At 43.0% G+C, this 16,471-nt stretch overlaps 1 protein-coding gene across 2 annotated transcripts in view; it reads left to right on the top strand.

Moving 5' to 3' along the window:
• The window catches only part of MYOZ1 (myozenin 1), a 28,576-nt gene extending 12,450 nt beyond the window's left edge, over positions 1-16,126 (top strand). For both annotated transcript variants that reach the window (XM_081864413.1, XM_081864412.1), the window contains 3 exons: positions 9,368-9,638; positions 11,739-11,904; positions 15,517-16,126. In XM_081864413.1, the coding sequence (XP_081720539.1) occupies positions 9,368-9,638; positions 11,739-11,904; positions 15,517-15,748 (669 nt within the window). In that variant the 3' untranslated portion in view covers positions 15,749-16,126. The remainder of the gene's footprint in view (positions 1-9,367; positions 9,639-11,738; positions 11,905-15,516) is intronic.
• Positions 16,127-16,471: the final 345 nt, after the last annotated feature.

The following is a 16,471-nucleotide window of genomic DNA, read 5'->3' as shown; positions in this document are numbered from 1 at the left end:
CTGCCGTCAAGCTCATTTGAACAGACTCAAGCTGGTCTGTCCCTCTCATCCTAGCCTACGGTACCTGATCTTTTGAGGATAAAATGGAACAAGAACCTCTTGTCTAGAGGATGAGGCAGAAAAGCAGGTCACCTTACTATCTCCCTCGTATATTAATTTTCCAATAATATTGTTTCACCTACTTCTACAAATTGTTTGAAGTTCCAGGGGCAGTCGCTACAGGAGCTATTTCCTTGTGAGGAGAAAGTTCTGGAGATGTGTGGCATTTTTTGGGTGATATATGTTTGTTTATAAGTATACAAATTGTGCATAGAGATCTGACAACTGTGTTCCCACATGGGAGTCTAAAACAGTGCAAGGGACCCAAAAGCAAATATAATCTACCTGCTGTCCTTCCCCTGCTAAGAACAGACCCAGATTGCTGCCTGTAGCTGAACTACAAATGATTCCCCTTGCTCTCAGGCAAGGTGCATAGAGCCTAAGGCTAGGCAAGTTATTTTAGCATCTGAGGCAGAAAATCCTGCGAGTGCTTCTCCTTGGGAGTAGAAATACAACAACAGGTACAATTTGTTGACTCTCAAAATTAGTTGCCCCACTCTGCCCAATGTTAGAGCTGGCACTGCAACTGCAGAGGATGATTACCATCCAGAAGCAAGAAAGCCACATCACTTAAGAACAACAAGAGGGAAAATTTACAGCATACATATATATTTTATTATACATTGTTAATATATGTGATGCTATAAAAGATTGTTTTTATTCTTGAATTTGACTGTGTTTGAAGTTGCTTTTCGAAGCGTACAAAGAGGAGCACATAGGTTATAATGAAGCAAATGACCCTTCCTACCATTTTAAATATAGCCAAAATAGTTTAATAGACCAGGGGTCTGTTTTTCAACCCAAAGGGCTGTAATTCCTCGTGGGGAGCCTTCCAGGGGCTGCATGCCAGGGGGAAATCCAAAGCATGTCCTGGATTCACATGTTGCCCTGTTCTGCATAGTGTGATATCTCATTATATTTCCTAGACCCTCCCTAAGTTTTGCAGTCAAACTAAGGAAGCAAGAGATAGTGGCAGGCAGAGGCAGAGCTTCGCTGCTTCTTCTCAGGCCACTGAATTCCATGTGGCAAGCCAAGAAGGTCCTAGTCTTTCCTCCATATCTAAGTGCTGGGCCTTGGACAAGGGCAGCTTTTTCAAGCTACGTGCCGACCAATAATTGCTGGCCTGCCCACAGGCCAGTGGCATAGTGTGCAGGGGCTCAGGGGCAATTGTCTTGGGTGCAACATTGTTAGGGGCGCAAAATTTAAACACCCGGTGCTGCCTCAAAACAGCTGTGTGCTTCCCTCGCTGGACTCTGTTGTAAACAGCTTCTCCATGCGAACCAGGAAGTGGCCTTTCCAGACAACAGAACGACTGTCCTCTGTGGCTGCAATCTCTTGGGTGACACAGATGCTGTTAGGCAGTTGAATGTGCATGCATACCCTGTCCATTTCCTTCCCTCCCATCCCCCCTCCGCACGTGCAAGGCCCCGGATGCTGGCAACCCACGCTATGTTGCGGACTGCCCCTGGACTCCCACAGGGCTTATGGGTCCAGGACAGTGCCAGAGGCTGGAGTTCCTAATTCAGGATCCCCAACAACATGCAGACACCGTTAGCGTTGCATGTAGGTTGCAGAAACGATCACTGATTGGCTTTATTTTCAATGGCTGTTGTTTTTAGCAGTGTTGGGGTGCATACCCTCCAACATTTCCCCAATAAAAATAGGTACATTCTATTTAATAATAATAATAATAATAATAATAATAATAATAATAATAATTATACCCTGCCCATACGACTGGGTTGCCCCAGCCACTCTGGGTGGCTTTCAACTTATATAAAAACATAATAAAACATCAGACATTAAAAAACTTCACAATACAGGGCTGCCTTCAGATGTCTTCTAAAGGCTGTATAGTTACTTATCTCCTCGGCTCAGGGGGTCACATAACTCCATACCCTCCCACATTTCTCCAATGGAAATAGAGACGTCCTACCATAGCTTTCCAGTATTTCTCCAATGAAAATAGGAACATTCTAAGGAAAAACAGGACTTTCCGGGATCAAATCAGCTTCTGTAAAGACTTTCCCTGGAAAACAGGGACACTTGGAGGGTGTGGGGAAGGGTTCAGGGTTCAGAATCTTAGGTGGCCTCTCACTCCTGACATAGGAGATGCAGGCAGCAATTCTGTCCTAATGAGCATAGGAAGATTTACTTCTAAATAAACATGTACAGAATTGCAACGAAACACCTCACAGGTATTATTTTAACTTTTTATAGAAATATTACCTGCACAGGTAAGGGCAGGGTTGCTCATTATCAGCAGTATCGCAGATTCCAGCCGTTAGCGACCCGTGACATGCAAAAAAAACCTAGATCCTTGTAGCATTCAGTGCTTGTCATGGATATATTGGGGTTTTCATTACTTTGCCAGCAACTGTGAATAGTGGTTTGAGTACTGGGGAAATGTAGTTCCCAAACAATCTGACAGGCTATTTGAGGAAAGGCGTTTGACTCCCTTATAACAACTGACTAATTACAGAGGATTTCAGCTTCCATGTACAACACAACATGGATTTAGAGAGGTCTTAACTTCCCCCATTTCAAACTAAAGGCTCCTTTCTACGAGGGCTGAGGACAGTGACTGAAGGCGAGTGACTGTAACTCCAGACGTGTTGTTAATAACATAGACTGTAAGCATTTTGGGAAGCTCTTCATCAGGGAGGTGGAAATAGAAACACACATGGTGGTCTCAATCATTCCCTTTAGGGCACACTGAAAAGAGCTTCATGGCATCTCCCCAACTCAGCAGGCCTCCCCCCCCCCCCCAGTGACGTCAGGACCTTGAGATGCCTAGCAGTTCCATCTCCCTGAGGTGGATCGTTTTTCATTGCCTAGTTCTCCTGAAGCACATATAGAAATGCTGGAACTAAAGACAGCCAAAGTGCCTTGCGGCATCAGGAAAGTTGCCGCTATTGGGAGGCATGCTGAAGGGCACACAAGTGGAGTTCTCTCCTGTTGAAACAGAAGGCTTGGCCTGCACCAGATTTGAAGGTGCCCTCTGGGCTAGCCAGGCTATTTGGTGACCAACTCAAGCCACTTTGGGCAAATGTCCAAAGGACATCAGTATGCCAGCTGTTAAGTTGTGGGTGAACATATCAGACAACACAGCGATTCTTCAAACAGCTCTTGTTTATTCAGGGCCAGAACTGAACTGAACTGAAGAGCTCAGTCAGCCTGCTTATATAGAGCTCCAGAACAACGTAACTGTAGCAGCTTTCTAAAACTATCCAATCACTGAACGTCACTTTCAATCTTCATTTGCATAACTATCTACAGTATCCCCCTGCTGGCCCAGGGTGAGAACTTCAGTACATAACACCGGGCTTTAGTGTGCAGTAGACAAGCAGCTCCTGTGCCTTGGGGATATTTTGGTCCTATATTAAAATGGCATTGAAAGTAACAACAAAAAGAAAAGTGAGATGTATGCAAATGCCCTTTGCTGATGTCTGAAGCAGTTACTTTTTACATGAGCTGCACCACACTTGGTCCTGTGTCCCACTGCAATGAGCACTGTACTCATGGGGTGATTAATACCTCACAGAACAGGAATGAGCCATACCACATTGTCACTTTGCCAGGACAAACATTTTTCTAATGCCCCCACCAAACCGTTGCCCTCCCCATCTCTTCTACCTTTGTGTGTGTGTGTGTGTGTGTGTGTGTGTGTAAATAGAATGTGCACACATCTACCTTCTCACTTGTCTTCTTCACTAGATATCTCATATCTCATCTCTACCATTCCATCATTCACCAGCCTCCCAAACTTGCAGAAATATAGTTTTGCACATATATTGTTTTGTGTGTGTGTGTTGCATACATTTCTCCCCTTGGTTTCATGTTCTGTGGATGGAAGTACTCATTTGCTCATTTCCATACCATTTGCCTGTATTCAAGATATTATGAAGGGGGGAAACCTTTCAAGATTCATCAGCATCTCTTATTATTATGCCCAGATATTTATTAATGGGGACACCAATTACACTGCCGGTATTAACCCTAAGAACTGACTTTTTGGCTTTCAAAGAAAGAACACTTTAAATAGGGTTTCTGTTCACCTGTCTGTTCAAGAATTAGAACCAGGTATATTATTGGATTGTTGGGGGAATGAGAACTCTGTGTAAGATGATGAACAGTGTGGAAAGAAGAAATGGGTAACATTTCCCTTGCCTTCACACAATGCTAGAACTCAAGAGCCCCTTTCAGCCACTTCATATTAGGGTTAAATAAACATGCAAGGGGGAGCCTTGGGAACCAGCACATTGTCTGCAGCTGCATCACTCTCCCCATAACTCTCTTTGAGTGGGAGGGCAAACCTGTGAACTCAGGAACCTAGGGAACTCTAGGTTCCAAAATGTGGCGGGAGCCCTGACACAATGGCTAGGAGTGTTAGTCGGCAGGGTGTAAATTCAGGAAAGACAAAAATAAGGACTTCTTTGCACAATCAATGTATGCAATCCATTGTCCCAAGATGTAGCAAATAGTTTGAATGACTCTAATTATTATTATATAAATTTGTGCAAGATAGGTCTCGCAACAGCTGTTGTATCCATGATAAATTGGTCCTTCAGTGAATATCTTGGTGAACAGCCCATCAATTTATCCCTTTTCTATTGCCTCTGAACAAAACATACCTATAGCTATTGCAGACAACACACATCCATATGTCTCACCCCATTATGTCTTCATAATGCCAATATGGGTCATAATCCTGCTGGTGTCCCCCAAAACCAGTCTCTCCCAATAATTTTTCATAATAAATGCATTTTTCTATGTACAAACATCTAAAACAACCTGATGCATCAATACCCCTTTTTCCCTTTGGCTGTTTTCTGATTGGCATCGTTCGCTCATGATTTTGCAGACTTTGCCTAAAGCACAGAGAAGATTCCTCTTTGGACTTTTGTCTCTCCCTTCCACCAAGCCTGGTGTTTGGTTTTGTTAACCCTTCTTTGCTAGGCCTTTTCGAGTCACCATCCGAAGATTCCCTTCCTAATTGTACTCAGGTGGAGCTCGTCTGTCCCCAGAACTCTTGGTTTTTTCCTGAACAGCAGCTCTTGGGTCACAGTCACACTAGCTATTTAAAGCACAACACGTTGCTTAACAAACTACAGTTCCCAGGATTCTTTCTGGGGCATGCTTCAAATATATGGTGTGTGTGTGTGTGTGTGTGTGTAGCTGTAGAAAGGACCCAGTGGAAGGGAATGTTCCAGTTTAGTGTACCAGATAAGCGTGTCAGATTTCGAGCAGGAAGACCCATGTTTAAATCCCTGCTCAGTTATGAAGCTCTGGGGCAGTCACCAGCTCTCAGACTATCCTACTAACATAGTAGTTTGTAGACCCTCCAAGTGTCCCTATTTTCCAGGGGCAGTCCTGGATTTACAGAAGCCAGTTTCTGATATGATCCCGGAATGTCCCACGTTCCCTTAGGATGTCCCTATTTTAATCAGAGAAATGTTGGAGGGTATGAAGATATCTGAAGGCAACCCTGTATAGGGAAGTGGGGTTTTTTAAATGTTTAATTATTCATTATGTTTTTATATCTGTTGGAAGCTGCCCAGAGTGGCTGGGGCAACCAGTAAGATTGGCGGTGGGGTAATAATAATAATAATAATAATAATAATAATAATAATAATAGAATACTATTATTGAATCGACCATCCCTATTTTCATTGGGGAAATGCTGGAGGGTGTGCAGGCAAAGAATATGTTCTTTTAAATATCCCACAGGCCAGAAACTAAACAACTGTTTCAAGGGTGGGTGAACAGGACTGCGTCCATACAAAGAGGCAGAGAACAGAATTAAGGAAGTTGTGTACCAAGCCATATACAGTATATCTCACTGAATGAGACCTCCATTTACCATATGATATACCCAATGACTTAGGAGCAGAATTATGTGGGCATCTCCATTTGTTTGATCACCTCCATCCTTCCGTATATTTTGAGCCTCTTGTGACAAGGCTGGTAAACTTGTCACCCTTCAAATAGACTTCACCTTCCATCCTCCTTGACCACTGGCCATGCTGACTGATGCTGCTCTGTGCCCTCTTTTGGTAGGAATATGTGGTCAAAAGAGTTTCTTTACTATGTGCCTAGGAATTAGGATTGTAGTGTATGGGACGTTTTGTGATTGGGCTAGACAGAGGCTACAGTATTGATGTTATTGTGCAGCTAAGTTAGATCAGTGCCCAGGGATTTCCTCTTCTTCACTCTCATCTGCCCACATCCCCTGCTCAGTCCGGCTTTCCATTCTCCTTGTTGAAGGCAACCACCAAACTTTTGAGCTGTCTGTAGAAAATCCAGGTGGTGCATGATTGGATCTCAGTAACTGAAATGCACTGGAAGCATTTCACTGCATGTGCACTTTCTATTTTGTACTGCAAGCACCACTAAATACCACCAGTTTACATGCATGCGATTGTTTCAAATTGTGGGCCTAGCCATTCTTAGAACAGCTCGGCATTTCAGAGGATGAATTGTGGTTTTGTTAAGAGTGGGTGCTTTTTGCTAGCTCCTTTTGCTGGATAAGCACAAGGCTGGTGTGCCCCACAGTTTTGGTAAGCGCTGGCAGGGACGTTAGCCTGGCAGAAGAGGAAGCAGATGCGAGGGAGGGAAGCAGCCCAGATTGTTCTTGGCGACTGGAGTTTAGTGAGAAGCTGTGCTGAGGAATTGCCCACCTGCAGACATAGGCATCATCGTCACATGTTCACCCTTCAAGCAGTCTGGCCTCCTGAACTCAGAAACCAGTTGCGGATTTCAGTTCGCATTTGTGCCGCTCCATGCTTCCCTGTTTAGTATGCGAACAGACAGCCCTACCAGCCATAGCCTCCAGCTCCAGGCAGCATCCGAGATGAAACCTTCCATGACTCAGATTCTCTTCCTCTTTTCCTCTCTCCCCCTCTCAACCCCCAATCCCATATTTCCTAACATTCAGAGGGAATTCATTCTCCTTGTTCTTAAAATGGGAAATTTATATAGGCAAGGGAGGGAGATTCCCCAGAGCTCTGTCAGTTTAGTTTGCTTGATGGCTCTGTGCCCAGACTGCAGATTGGATGACCTGCTGTGAAGCCCTGGCGACTGCAGCTGAATACATGGAGTGGAGTGTTAGATAATTCTACACTCAGCCTTGTGGGGTTTTCACTTCTTCTCTCCTATATTTAGCTGACCGAACAGCTGGCCTTGGAAGCCTGTTTACAGCCTGGAAAGCTTCTCATCACTAAACAGTGCTGCATGTAACAGGCAAGCAAAGTGCTTGACTCTTTAAAAAAAACACCAATGTGGGGTTTTGCTAGGATCTCTCAGAGGTGATTTTGCAGGTGGACCCAGTGGGCCTTGCAATTTTGCAATCATGCGCCTTTGCTCAACAGAACCCGAGTAGTTGCTGTTATCTCTCTGTTTTATGATTTGCACAGGCTGCCTGTGTGATTCCTTAATTTTTTCCTGCAAAATGTATTTAGTGAAGGCAAATAGCTGGATAATATGAACATTGTCTAGTTTAGTGCACAGATTGCCTGTTGTTGGCAAAAGTCAAAATGACTTGCTGGGATTAGCTGCATGCAGAAGGAAACAACCTGCAGGAAAAAACGCCCGACAAATCTGCATGCAGATGGCAAAGCAGAGGTGTTTGTTTTTAATCATGGGGCGAAGAAGGGGACCCTGCTGATCAGCCTCTCTCCGTTCTATTTCTACAATATTCAGAACTGGTGGAGGAGGTTCCCTTAGATGTCAATTAAGCTGCCAACCAATCAATGTCATACACTTGTATGGATTTTCTGCCCACACACAAATCTAAGTTTGTAGGCAAACTTCACTAAGTCAAGTTTAAAATTGCAGGTAGGCTTGGTAATTTTTGTTCCTTTTCTAGCAGGTCTCTTTCTGCTGCTATGCATTGTTTGTGTCTTAGTTGTGCCTTTTACCACCCGTTACATCTTGAATGCTGCCCTAGTATTGCAACAAGGGGCACTTTGTCCTAACAATCTAGTTCTCAGAACCTAAATTATTATTATTTCTTAATTATCATTATTATTATTAATTAAATTTGTATCATCCGAATATCACAGGGCGGTTCACAGTGTAAGTAAACCTAGCAAAGATACAGAGACTCTTCCCAGCGCCAATTCTCACTGTTGCTCCTTTCTAATATTTTATTTTATCTAAAGAATTTATATGCTGCTTAACTACAACACTCTCTAAGCGGTTTACAAAGATAACCTTGAGGCCAATGCATTTACACCTATGGCATAACTGCTCACAGGGTGGATTTGATTTAAATCAAATCAATTTAAATCACGATTTAAATCACTAGCTAGTAAGACTTGATTTAAATAATTTTTAACAGAAAGACTCATTCTTTCTGGTATAATCTTGATATTTACAACCAGATTAAGGTTTCATTTTTTGAATAATAAATTTTCAGAGTAGTTTTTACAGTTATATAAAAATTACTGATTTGGTTATACTATTAGAAATACATAGACTGATAATTATGAAATTATTGGGAGGTTTAATAAGTTAACTGTTTATCACTGAACAACTTTTCTGCTGTACTTCATTGGAAGGAGAAAAACAATCATTTCCTTAATAACAATTTAAATAATTTATTTAACTAAAACAATAACATTATAGCATATGTATCCATGTTTGTTAACTGATGTGGTTAAGCAATTAAAAAAACAAAAACAAAACCTAGACTGAGTTTTAGCACATATGAAAAACTTCTTTCCTGATGAATTGTATTTGGACTATAATGTAACTTAAATAGAAAACTTTCTTTAGAAATATTTTTCCTCCAAAAGCATTTTATTTTAAAAATCCAATTTACCGTATTTTTTGCTCTATAAGACTCACTTTTCCCTCCTAAAAAGTAAAGGGAAATGTGTGTGCGTCTTATGGAGCGAATGCACGCTGAGCGGCTATCTCAGAAGCCAGAACAGCAAGAGGGATCACTGCTTTTGCTGTGCAGCGATCCCTCTTGCTGTTCTGGCTTCTGGGATTCAGATTTTTTTTTTTCTTGTTTTCCTCCTCCAAAAACTAGGTGCGTCTTATGGTTTGGTGCGTCTTATGGAGCAAAAAATACAGTACATTAAAAAAAATGGATTGATTTTTATCCACCCTGCCAACAGCAATAGGGCCCACTAAGAATTTTGTTAGCTGGGAATAGGTGTAATGAATCTGCACCTTGATGTTCACACTTCTTTCTTTCTCTCTTTCTCTCTTTCTCTCTTTCTCTCTTTCTCTCTTTCTCTTTCTCTCTCCTCCCTTCCAGGATCATTTTCAGAGATTCATCCCATCTGGGGGACACTACGGAGTTGATTCTCACGGTTATTCACACAGCAGTGGGAGGATGGTGGGCGGTGTAACTGTAGGGCAGTATGGATCCAGTAAACTGCAATACCCTCCTGCTCCTCCTCCAAAACCTGGGAGCAAAGGTGGAGCTGGAGGAACAGGAGGAACAGGAGGAGACCACACCCAGGGATCTGCCGGCACAGGAGGGGGCGTGGATGGTAGCGGAGGAAGTGACACCACTGGCGGGAAAGGCAAGTATCTGTGAGCATATTGCGCATATATATATATATATATATATATATATATATATATATATATATTTGCTTTCGTAGATTTTCACGGGTACAGGAATGCAGGTTTTGGTGTCCTCGGGTGTCTTCCCGTGTAAAAGTTGGGGTGTCTAGGCGACGTTTCGACGAGGTCTCACTCGTCATCTTCAGGCTGGTGCTTTCGGCTTCTTGTTACTGGAACAGAGCAGGATCTCAGTGTTTGAGTTCCTATAAATACTGTAGAGGGGGTGTGGTGTATAGCCTCCAATGTTCTGGGCAGAGAGGAAGTTCCCAGGCTAGTGTGCCTTTTCTTCTTTTGTTCCTTAATTACTTGAGAGATATCTTGAGTGATTTCTTGAGTGATATCCTGAGTACCACTTAGGTGGGTCATTAGGTGTGGATTAGTTGTTAAAGTCTTTGTGTCTTGACCTCTTGAACTTTGTGAAGAGTTTTCCTGAGAAGATGGCTGTACTGTACTTAGTTGTGCTCTGGCTTGGCTTCGTGTATAGGGGCGAGCTGTGGTTTTGTGGCTTGTGTCAGCCAGATCTGTGTAGGGATTGCAGGGGGGTGCAGCATCCGGAGGTGCCACCATGGATTGGCTACTGGATGGTGTCTGTAATTCATCTGTGGAGAGGGTCTGGGTTTGGGTCTGGTGTGGTTGATTGGTGTTGGCGTTCTGTGTGTCTCTGGATCTGGTGTCAGTTTTTGTGGGGAGGGCTAATTTCCAGATGTCTGGCAAGCGGGATGTGTCGTCACGCTTGTTCACAACACCCTCACAACATGAACAAGCGTGACGACACATCCCGCTTGCCAGACATCTGGAAATTAGCCCTCCCCACAAAAACTGACACCAGATCCAGAGGCACACAGAACGCCAACACCAATCAACCACACCAGACCCAAACCCAGACCCTCTCCACAGATGAATTACAGACACCATCCAGTAGCCAATCCATGGTGGCACCTCCGGATGCTGCACCCCCCTGCAATCCCTACACAGATCTGGCTGACACAAGCCACAAAACCACAGCTCGCCCCTATACACGAAGCCAAGCCAGAGCACAACTAAGTACAGTACAGCCATCTTCTCAGGAAAACTCTTCACAAAGTTCAAGAGGTCAAGACACAAAGACTTTAACAACTAATCCACACCTAATGACCCACCTAAGTGGTACTCAGGATATCACTCAAGAAATCACTCAAGATATCTCTCAAGTAATTAAGGAACAAAAGAAGAAAAGGCACACTAGCCTGGGAACTTCCTCTCTGCCCAGAACATTGGAGGCTATACACCACACCCCCTCTACAGTATTTATAGGAACTCAAACACTGAGATCCTGCTCTGTTCCAGTAACAAGAAGCCGAAAGCACCAGCCTGAAGATGACGAGTGAGACCTCGTCGAAACGTCGCCTAGACACCCCAACTTTTACACGGGAAGACACCCGAGGACACCAAAACCTGCATATATATATATATATATATATATATATATCTCACATACAAGTTTAAGTGAGGAAAGATGCCAGGTTTTGGGGGCTATTGCTTCAGAGATTGAAATACGTGTTTCAGTTGAGCAAGAAGCAATCCGCATCTTGCCTTTTGCATTATCTTTCCCAAAATCTGGATACCCCTGACAGTCATAAAACATTCAATTGTTTATGCTTCCTGGTCCAGGAAAAGGACAAGTTTGCAGACATTTCAGCACCACTGAAAGATGGGTTGGGTATTAATAATTATATTATTATTATTATTATTATTATTATTATTATTATTATTATTACAACATTATTATTCCTACTACTAACTTATTCCAGCTGCATCCAAATAAATGATAATGTGGCACTCTGGTAAATCCACACAGAATGGAACAACTTGCGTAATTTATTCTGAATGGAGGTTTTCTGATTCTTTGGTGCAGAATTTGGATTTTGTTTGAAGCAACCTACTGCTACCTTTTGATAGCCCCACTGGCATTCTTTTATGTGTTCCTCTGCTTTGCCTTTAAAAGATGACCTAAATCATCTGTTGTTGTTGTTGTTGTTGTTGTTGTTGTTGTTGTTGTTGTTGTTGTTATATTTCAGGTGACGGCAAAGGTGGAAGTGGGAAACATGTCTCAATTTTTAAGACCTACATCTCTCCATGGGAAAGAGCTCTAGGCATGACCCCTCAAGAGAAAAGTGAATTCACAATTGACCTCCTTTCTTATGGCTCCAAAGCAGACCTCTGCCATTATAAATCTTTCAACAGGTAAGGGGAAACTTTTGATATATTGGTGGAGGCTGATAGTGGATGGTAAGTAAGATTATTGTGAGTTAAACGGAAAACGGATTTGATCTGGAGCTTCAGCAAAAGGAAGTAAGACTCTCGTATTAGGAAAAAGACCCTTTCCCCTTAAATGCAAGGGAAATGAGCTGTTTGGTTATTAGGGAAATAATACTGCAAGTACAAGACAAAATAGCCAAGGTCTGTTGATACTGGAAATCCCTGTTCCCTGCTGGGACTGAAAGAGGCTCTGGTTCCACCCATTGTGTGAAGCCAAGGGGTAGACCTGAACCCCATGCAAAATGGCATTTTGGTTTCTTCCAAATTGATGATCCTATAAACTGTGAAGGGCTGAGCAGAGAAGATGCAGAGAGTACACACACTAATAATAATAATAATAATAATAATAATAATAATAATAATAATAATATTTTTTTATTTATACCCCGCCCTCCCCAGCCAAGGCCGGGCTCAGAGCGGCTTACAAGCAATAATAAAAACAAGATGAATGATTACAACTTAAAAACAAAAATAAAACACAACATTAAAATAATGGAACATTAAAATATTAAAATGTAGCCTCATCGCAGGAGGAAAGATGGAAAATGATAGGGAGTTGTTACAAGGAAAACTGCACGACAAAGTGGCAGGGGAGGGGAGGGTATGTTGAATGTGGACAGTACGACAGCAGGGAAAGATATTTGATTGTTTGTTTATTCAGTTTCTATACTGCCTTTCATCTGGGGATCACAGGGCTGATTACAGAGGTGTACTTCAGGGGGCGCATGCGAAACTGACCTCCACTGGGGGCGTAGGCCCAGGCCCCCCTCCAAGGAGTCACCTATCAGACTGTGGAGAGTGTGACGCATATGTGTGTGTGCTGTTGTGGCAATATCAAACACAAGATAAGTTTCCCGTTTGTCTCACACTGTGGCACAAAGGCGTGTGGTAAAGTGATTTTTTAAAGGGAGAGAGTGCTGATACAGCCCATTGCCAAGGTTGCAAAGGACCCTAGGTACACCTCTGGTGGTTAACAGTATAAAAACGCAAAAATACGTAACATAAAGGTAAAGGTAAAGGGACCCCTGACCATTAGGTCCAGTCGTGCCCGACTCTGGGGTTGCAGCGCTCATCTCGCTTTATTGGCCGGCGTACAGCTTCCGGGTCATGTGGCCAGCATGACAAAGCCGCTTCTGGCGAACCACAGCAGTGCACAAAAACGCCGTTTACCTTCCCGCCGGAGCGGTACCTATTTATCTACTTGCATTTTGATGTGCTTTCGAACTGCTAAGTTGGCAGGAGCAGGGACCGAGCAATGGGAGCTCACCCCATCGCAGGGATTCGAACTGCCGACCTTCTTATCGGCAAGCCCTAGGCTCTGTGGTTTAACCCACAGCGCCACCAGCGTCCCAACATAAAGGTAAAGGTAAAGGGACCCCTGATCCTTAGGTCCAGTCATGACTGACTCTGGGGTTGCGGCACTCAACCACCACAAACAGTTTAATTAGACAATGGGGAGGAGGAAGTCCCCCCCCCCAAGCATGTAACAAAGGCGCCAAGCAACTCTCCCTTGGGAGAGCATTGCTTTTCCTCAATTAACCGGAAGCAGAATTAAAACAATGATTCCACAGGGCACGATACCATGTTATATTATCTGCCAAGGCCTGCCCCCTTGGCCAAGATCCTTCTATTATGTGTACTCAGAAGTCATTCCCATTCAGAAGAAGTCCTCTGCTTCTTCCTTCCAGTTTCAACCTCTAGTTGCTTTCTGTTCAGCCCCGTACAGCAGTAGTAATTAATTGCCTCACAAAGCACTTGTTTCCCTTTCCCATGGGGCAGGGGAGGCTTTCATTTCTATGTAATTAAGGGGAATCTCATCACTGCACACATCTTGAGCGACCTAGAAAGCAATGAGAGTGAGGGGAACTCAGTGAGGACACTTCTAATGAAAGGTACAGTAGCCCTGAAAGGCCTCAACAGCACTTTGCCAATTCAGACTAGACCAGCTGGTGCCGCAACTGCATTTTAAGTGGGGGGAAGTTTGCCACAAATTGGGTCTGTAAAAAGATAGCAGGACCACACAGAGAGAGAGACACACACAAAAAGACTGGAATGCTAAGGGTTGACAATAGCATCATCAGGCTTCTCCGTAAAAGGTGAGTGGATGAAGGGGCAAATCAGTTTACAGTGGTGCCTCGCAAGACGAAATTAATTCGTTCCGCGAGTTTTTTCGTCTTGCGAAGCACGGACTTTGGAAAAGCTTCAAAAATCACCAAAGTCTTCAAAAACCTCAAAAAAGGCGTGCTATGAGTTGCTCCTCGAAGTGAATGCACGGTTTTAAGAAAAAGGAAACAAACTTGCAAGACAAAGGAAACAAACTTGCAAGATGTTTTCATCTTGTGAAGCAAGCCCATAGGGAAATCCGTCTTGCAAAGCAACTCAAAAAACGAAAAACTCTTTCGTTTTGCGGGTTTTTCGTCTTACAAGGCATTCATCTTGCGAGGTACCACTCTATATTTGTTACAAAGCTCTGGTCTTCTAGGATGCAGTCATTTAGAAGACATGGGGTAAGCCAGACTGGTGTTCTACTGGACACAACCACCTTCCCTTTTAAATAAAATTCTGATTGTTTAACATTATGATCAAACACAATCTGTATTGTGACATTATTATTTTCTGATTATTGTTTTCTTCAACACTTTGAGATGAAGCCTGCAAACCCGGTCTCAATACATTTATTAACAAAGATTTTGTCTCCATGTTGATTTGTTCCTACTTCCCTATTTTGGAATGTCTTTTTTTTTTTAATAATAATAATTTTTATTAAGTACAAATTAGAAAACATACATATTTACAACAAAAGAAAATACAAAGGAAAAAGAAAATACATATAACCAAGGAAAAAAATTAGAGAATACTTTGCCTCTTTTCATATTTACCATTATTTATACCTCTATAAAATGCTGTTCACAATAAAGGAGTGAAATGAAAGATATCAGAAAAAAGAAAAAAAGAACAAAGAAAAAATAAAGAAGTAAAAGAAAAGGATCATAGGTGAAAAATTTTAAAAGTAGATAAGTATTCACTATACATAGCCGTTTCCCATCTATATTTATATTCAATTGTATAATTTCATATTGTCCTTGTCCTTGTCTTTTTTTTGGGGGGGGGTAGTGTGGAACAGAGAAGGGGTTTTTCTGCCCACCGTGTCTCCATTCCAAATCACCCGATTATGTGTAGCTGTTTCTCATTCCCCTGCCCTTCCTTTCCTTTCCAGGGTTCAGACATGTTTTGCTTTGGATAGCTGGGAAACAAAGCTAAGCATCTTCATTATCAAAGTAGTGGCTGGGTTGGCTTTCTCCCTGGGTCACGTATAGCTAGGGCAGGCATAGGCAAACTCCGGCCCTCCAGTTGTTTGGGACTGCAATTCCCATCATCCCTGACCACTGGTCCTGTTAGCTAGGGGTGATGGGAATTGTAGTCCCAAACATCTGGAGGGCCGGAGTTTGCCTATGCCTGAGCTATGGCTTCCCTATGCACTGAACTGTCCCTGGTGCTGAGGCCAACACCTTGATTGCCAATTCTACTTCTCCCTAGGACTGCAATGCCGTATGGGGGATATGAGAAGGCAGCCAAGCTAATGACCTTCCAAATGCCCGAATTTGATGCTGGCCCTTTGGTACCCGAACCTATCATTGTGTGCAACCAAGAAGTCACCAATAGACCGTCTTTCAACAGAACCCCGGTACCCTGGCTAGGGTCTGGAGAGCCTACTGAATACACCATTGAAGTGAACGTGCCAGTTGCAGGTGAAACAGAAGAATTATAGAACCTTCCTTCCCTGCCCCCTCCTTTCTGCATCTGCCCACATGCAAGTCTGTTACAAGGAGCTGAAAAATGCACTTCCAGTCCCAGAGATTCCTAATCTTTGTCCTTAGAACAGCCAAGTTCCCACTAGGTTCTCAAACGTATCTTTGCTGTGGTATTTATCCATATCAGAGGTAGAAGAAGGAAAGCACTAAAGTAGGAAAGAAGAAAGAGAGATGGTGTGGGGAGGGGGAGATAAATGACTTATATATCTGCCCTCCAAAACAAAACAAAGGGACAGTCTTGGAATGTTTAAGCCGCCTGCCTGCTCTGTACCGGGTTTGATCCTGTTTTGTCATTTGGCAAAAACAAATAAAGCATCTAGAAAGAAAGAAGACAAGACTCTCTAATCTTTGTTTCATGTTCACAGTTTATTTAAAACATCCACATCCTACTTTACATTGTGAGGGTGGGGGGAATCTAACAGGGCACAAAGAACTACCATTCAGCTTTGCCATGATCCAAGGTTGCCAAATATATTTGTGGCTCTGGTATGTAAGGATGCACCAATGGGACTGGCACCAACAACCAGTTCAGTTGCGCATCAACTGCCAATAGGTAGCTTTTGAAGTTGCGCAGGTCTTGTGGAATTATGCTGCTCATCTGCTTAGCAGTCCAAGAAGAAATTTAAACCTTTTACTCATCAACTTCCTGTTTGACCAGCCACAGTCTAAAGGCTCTTCCA

Source organism: Podarcis erhardii (assembly GCF_964252035.2).
Source record: "Podarcis erhardii genome assembly, chromosome: 5".
Taxonomy (NCBI): Eukaryota; Metazoa; Chordata; class Lepidosauria; order Squamata; family Lacertidae; genus Podarcis; species Podarcis erhardii.
This window is presented reverse-complemented; position numbering and strand designations above follow the sequence as displayed.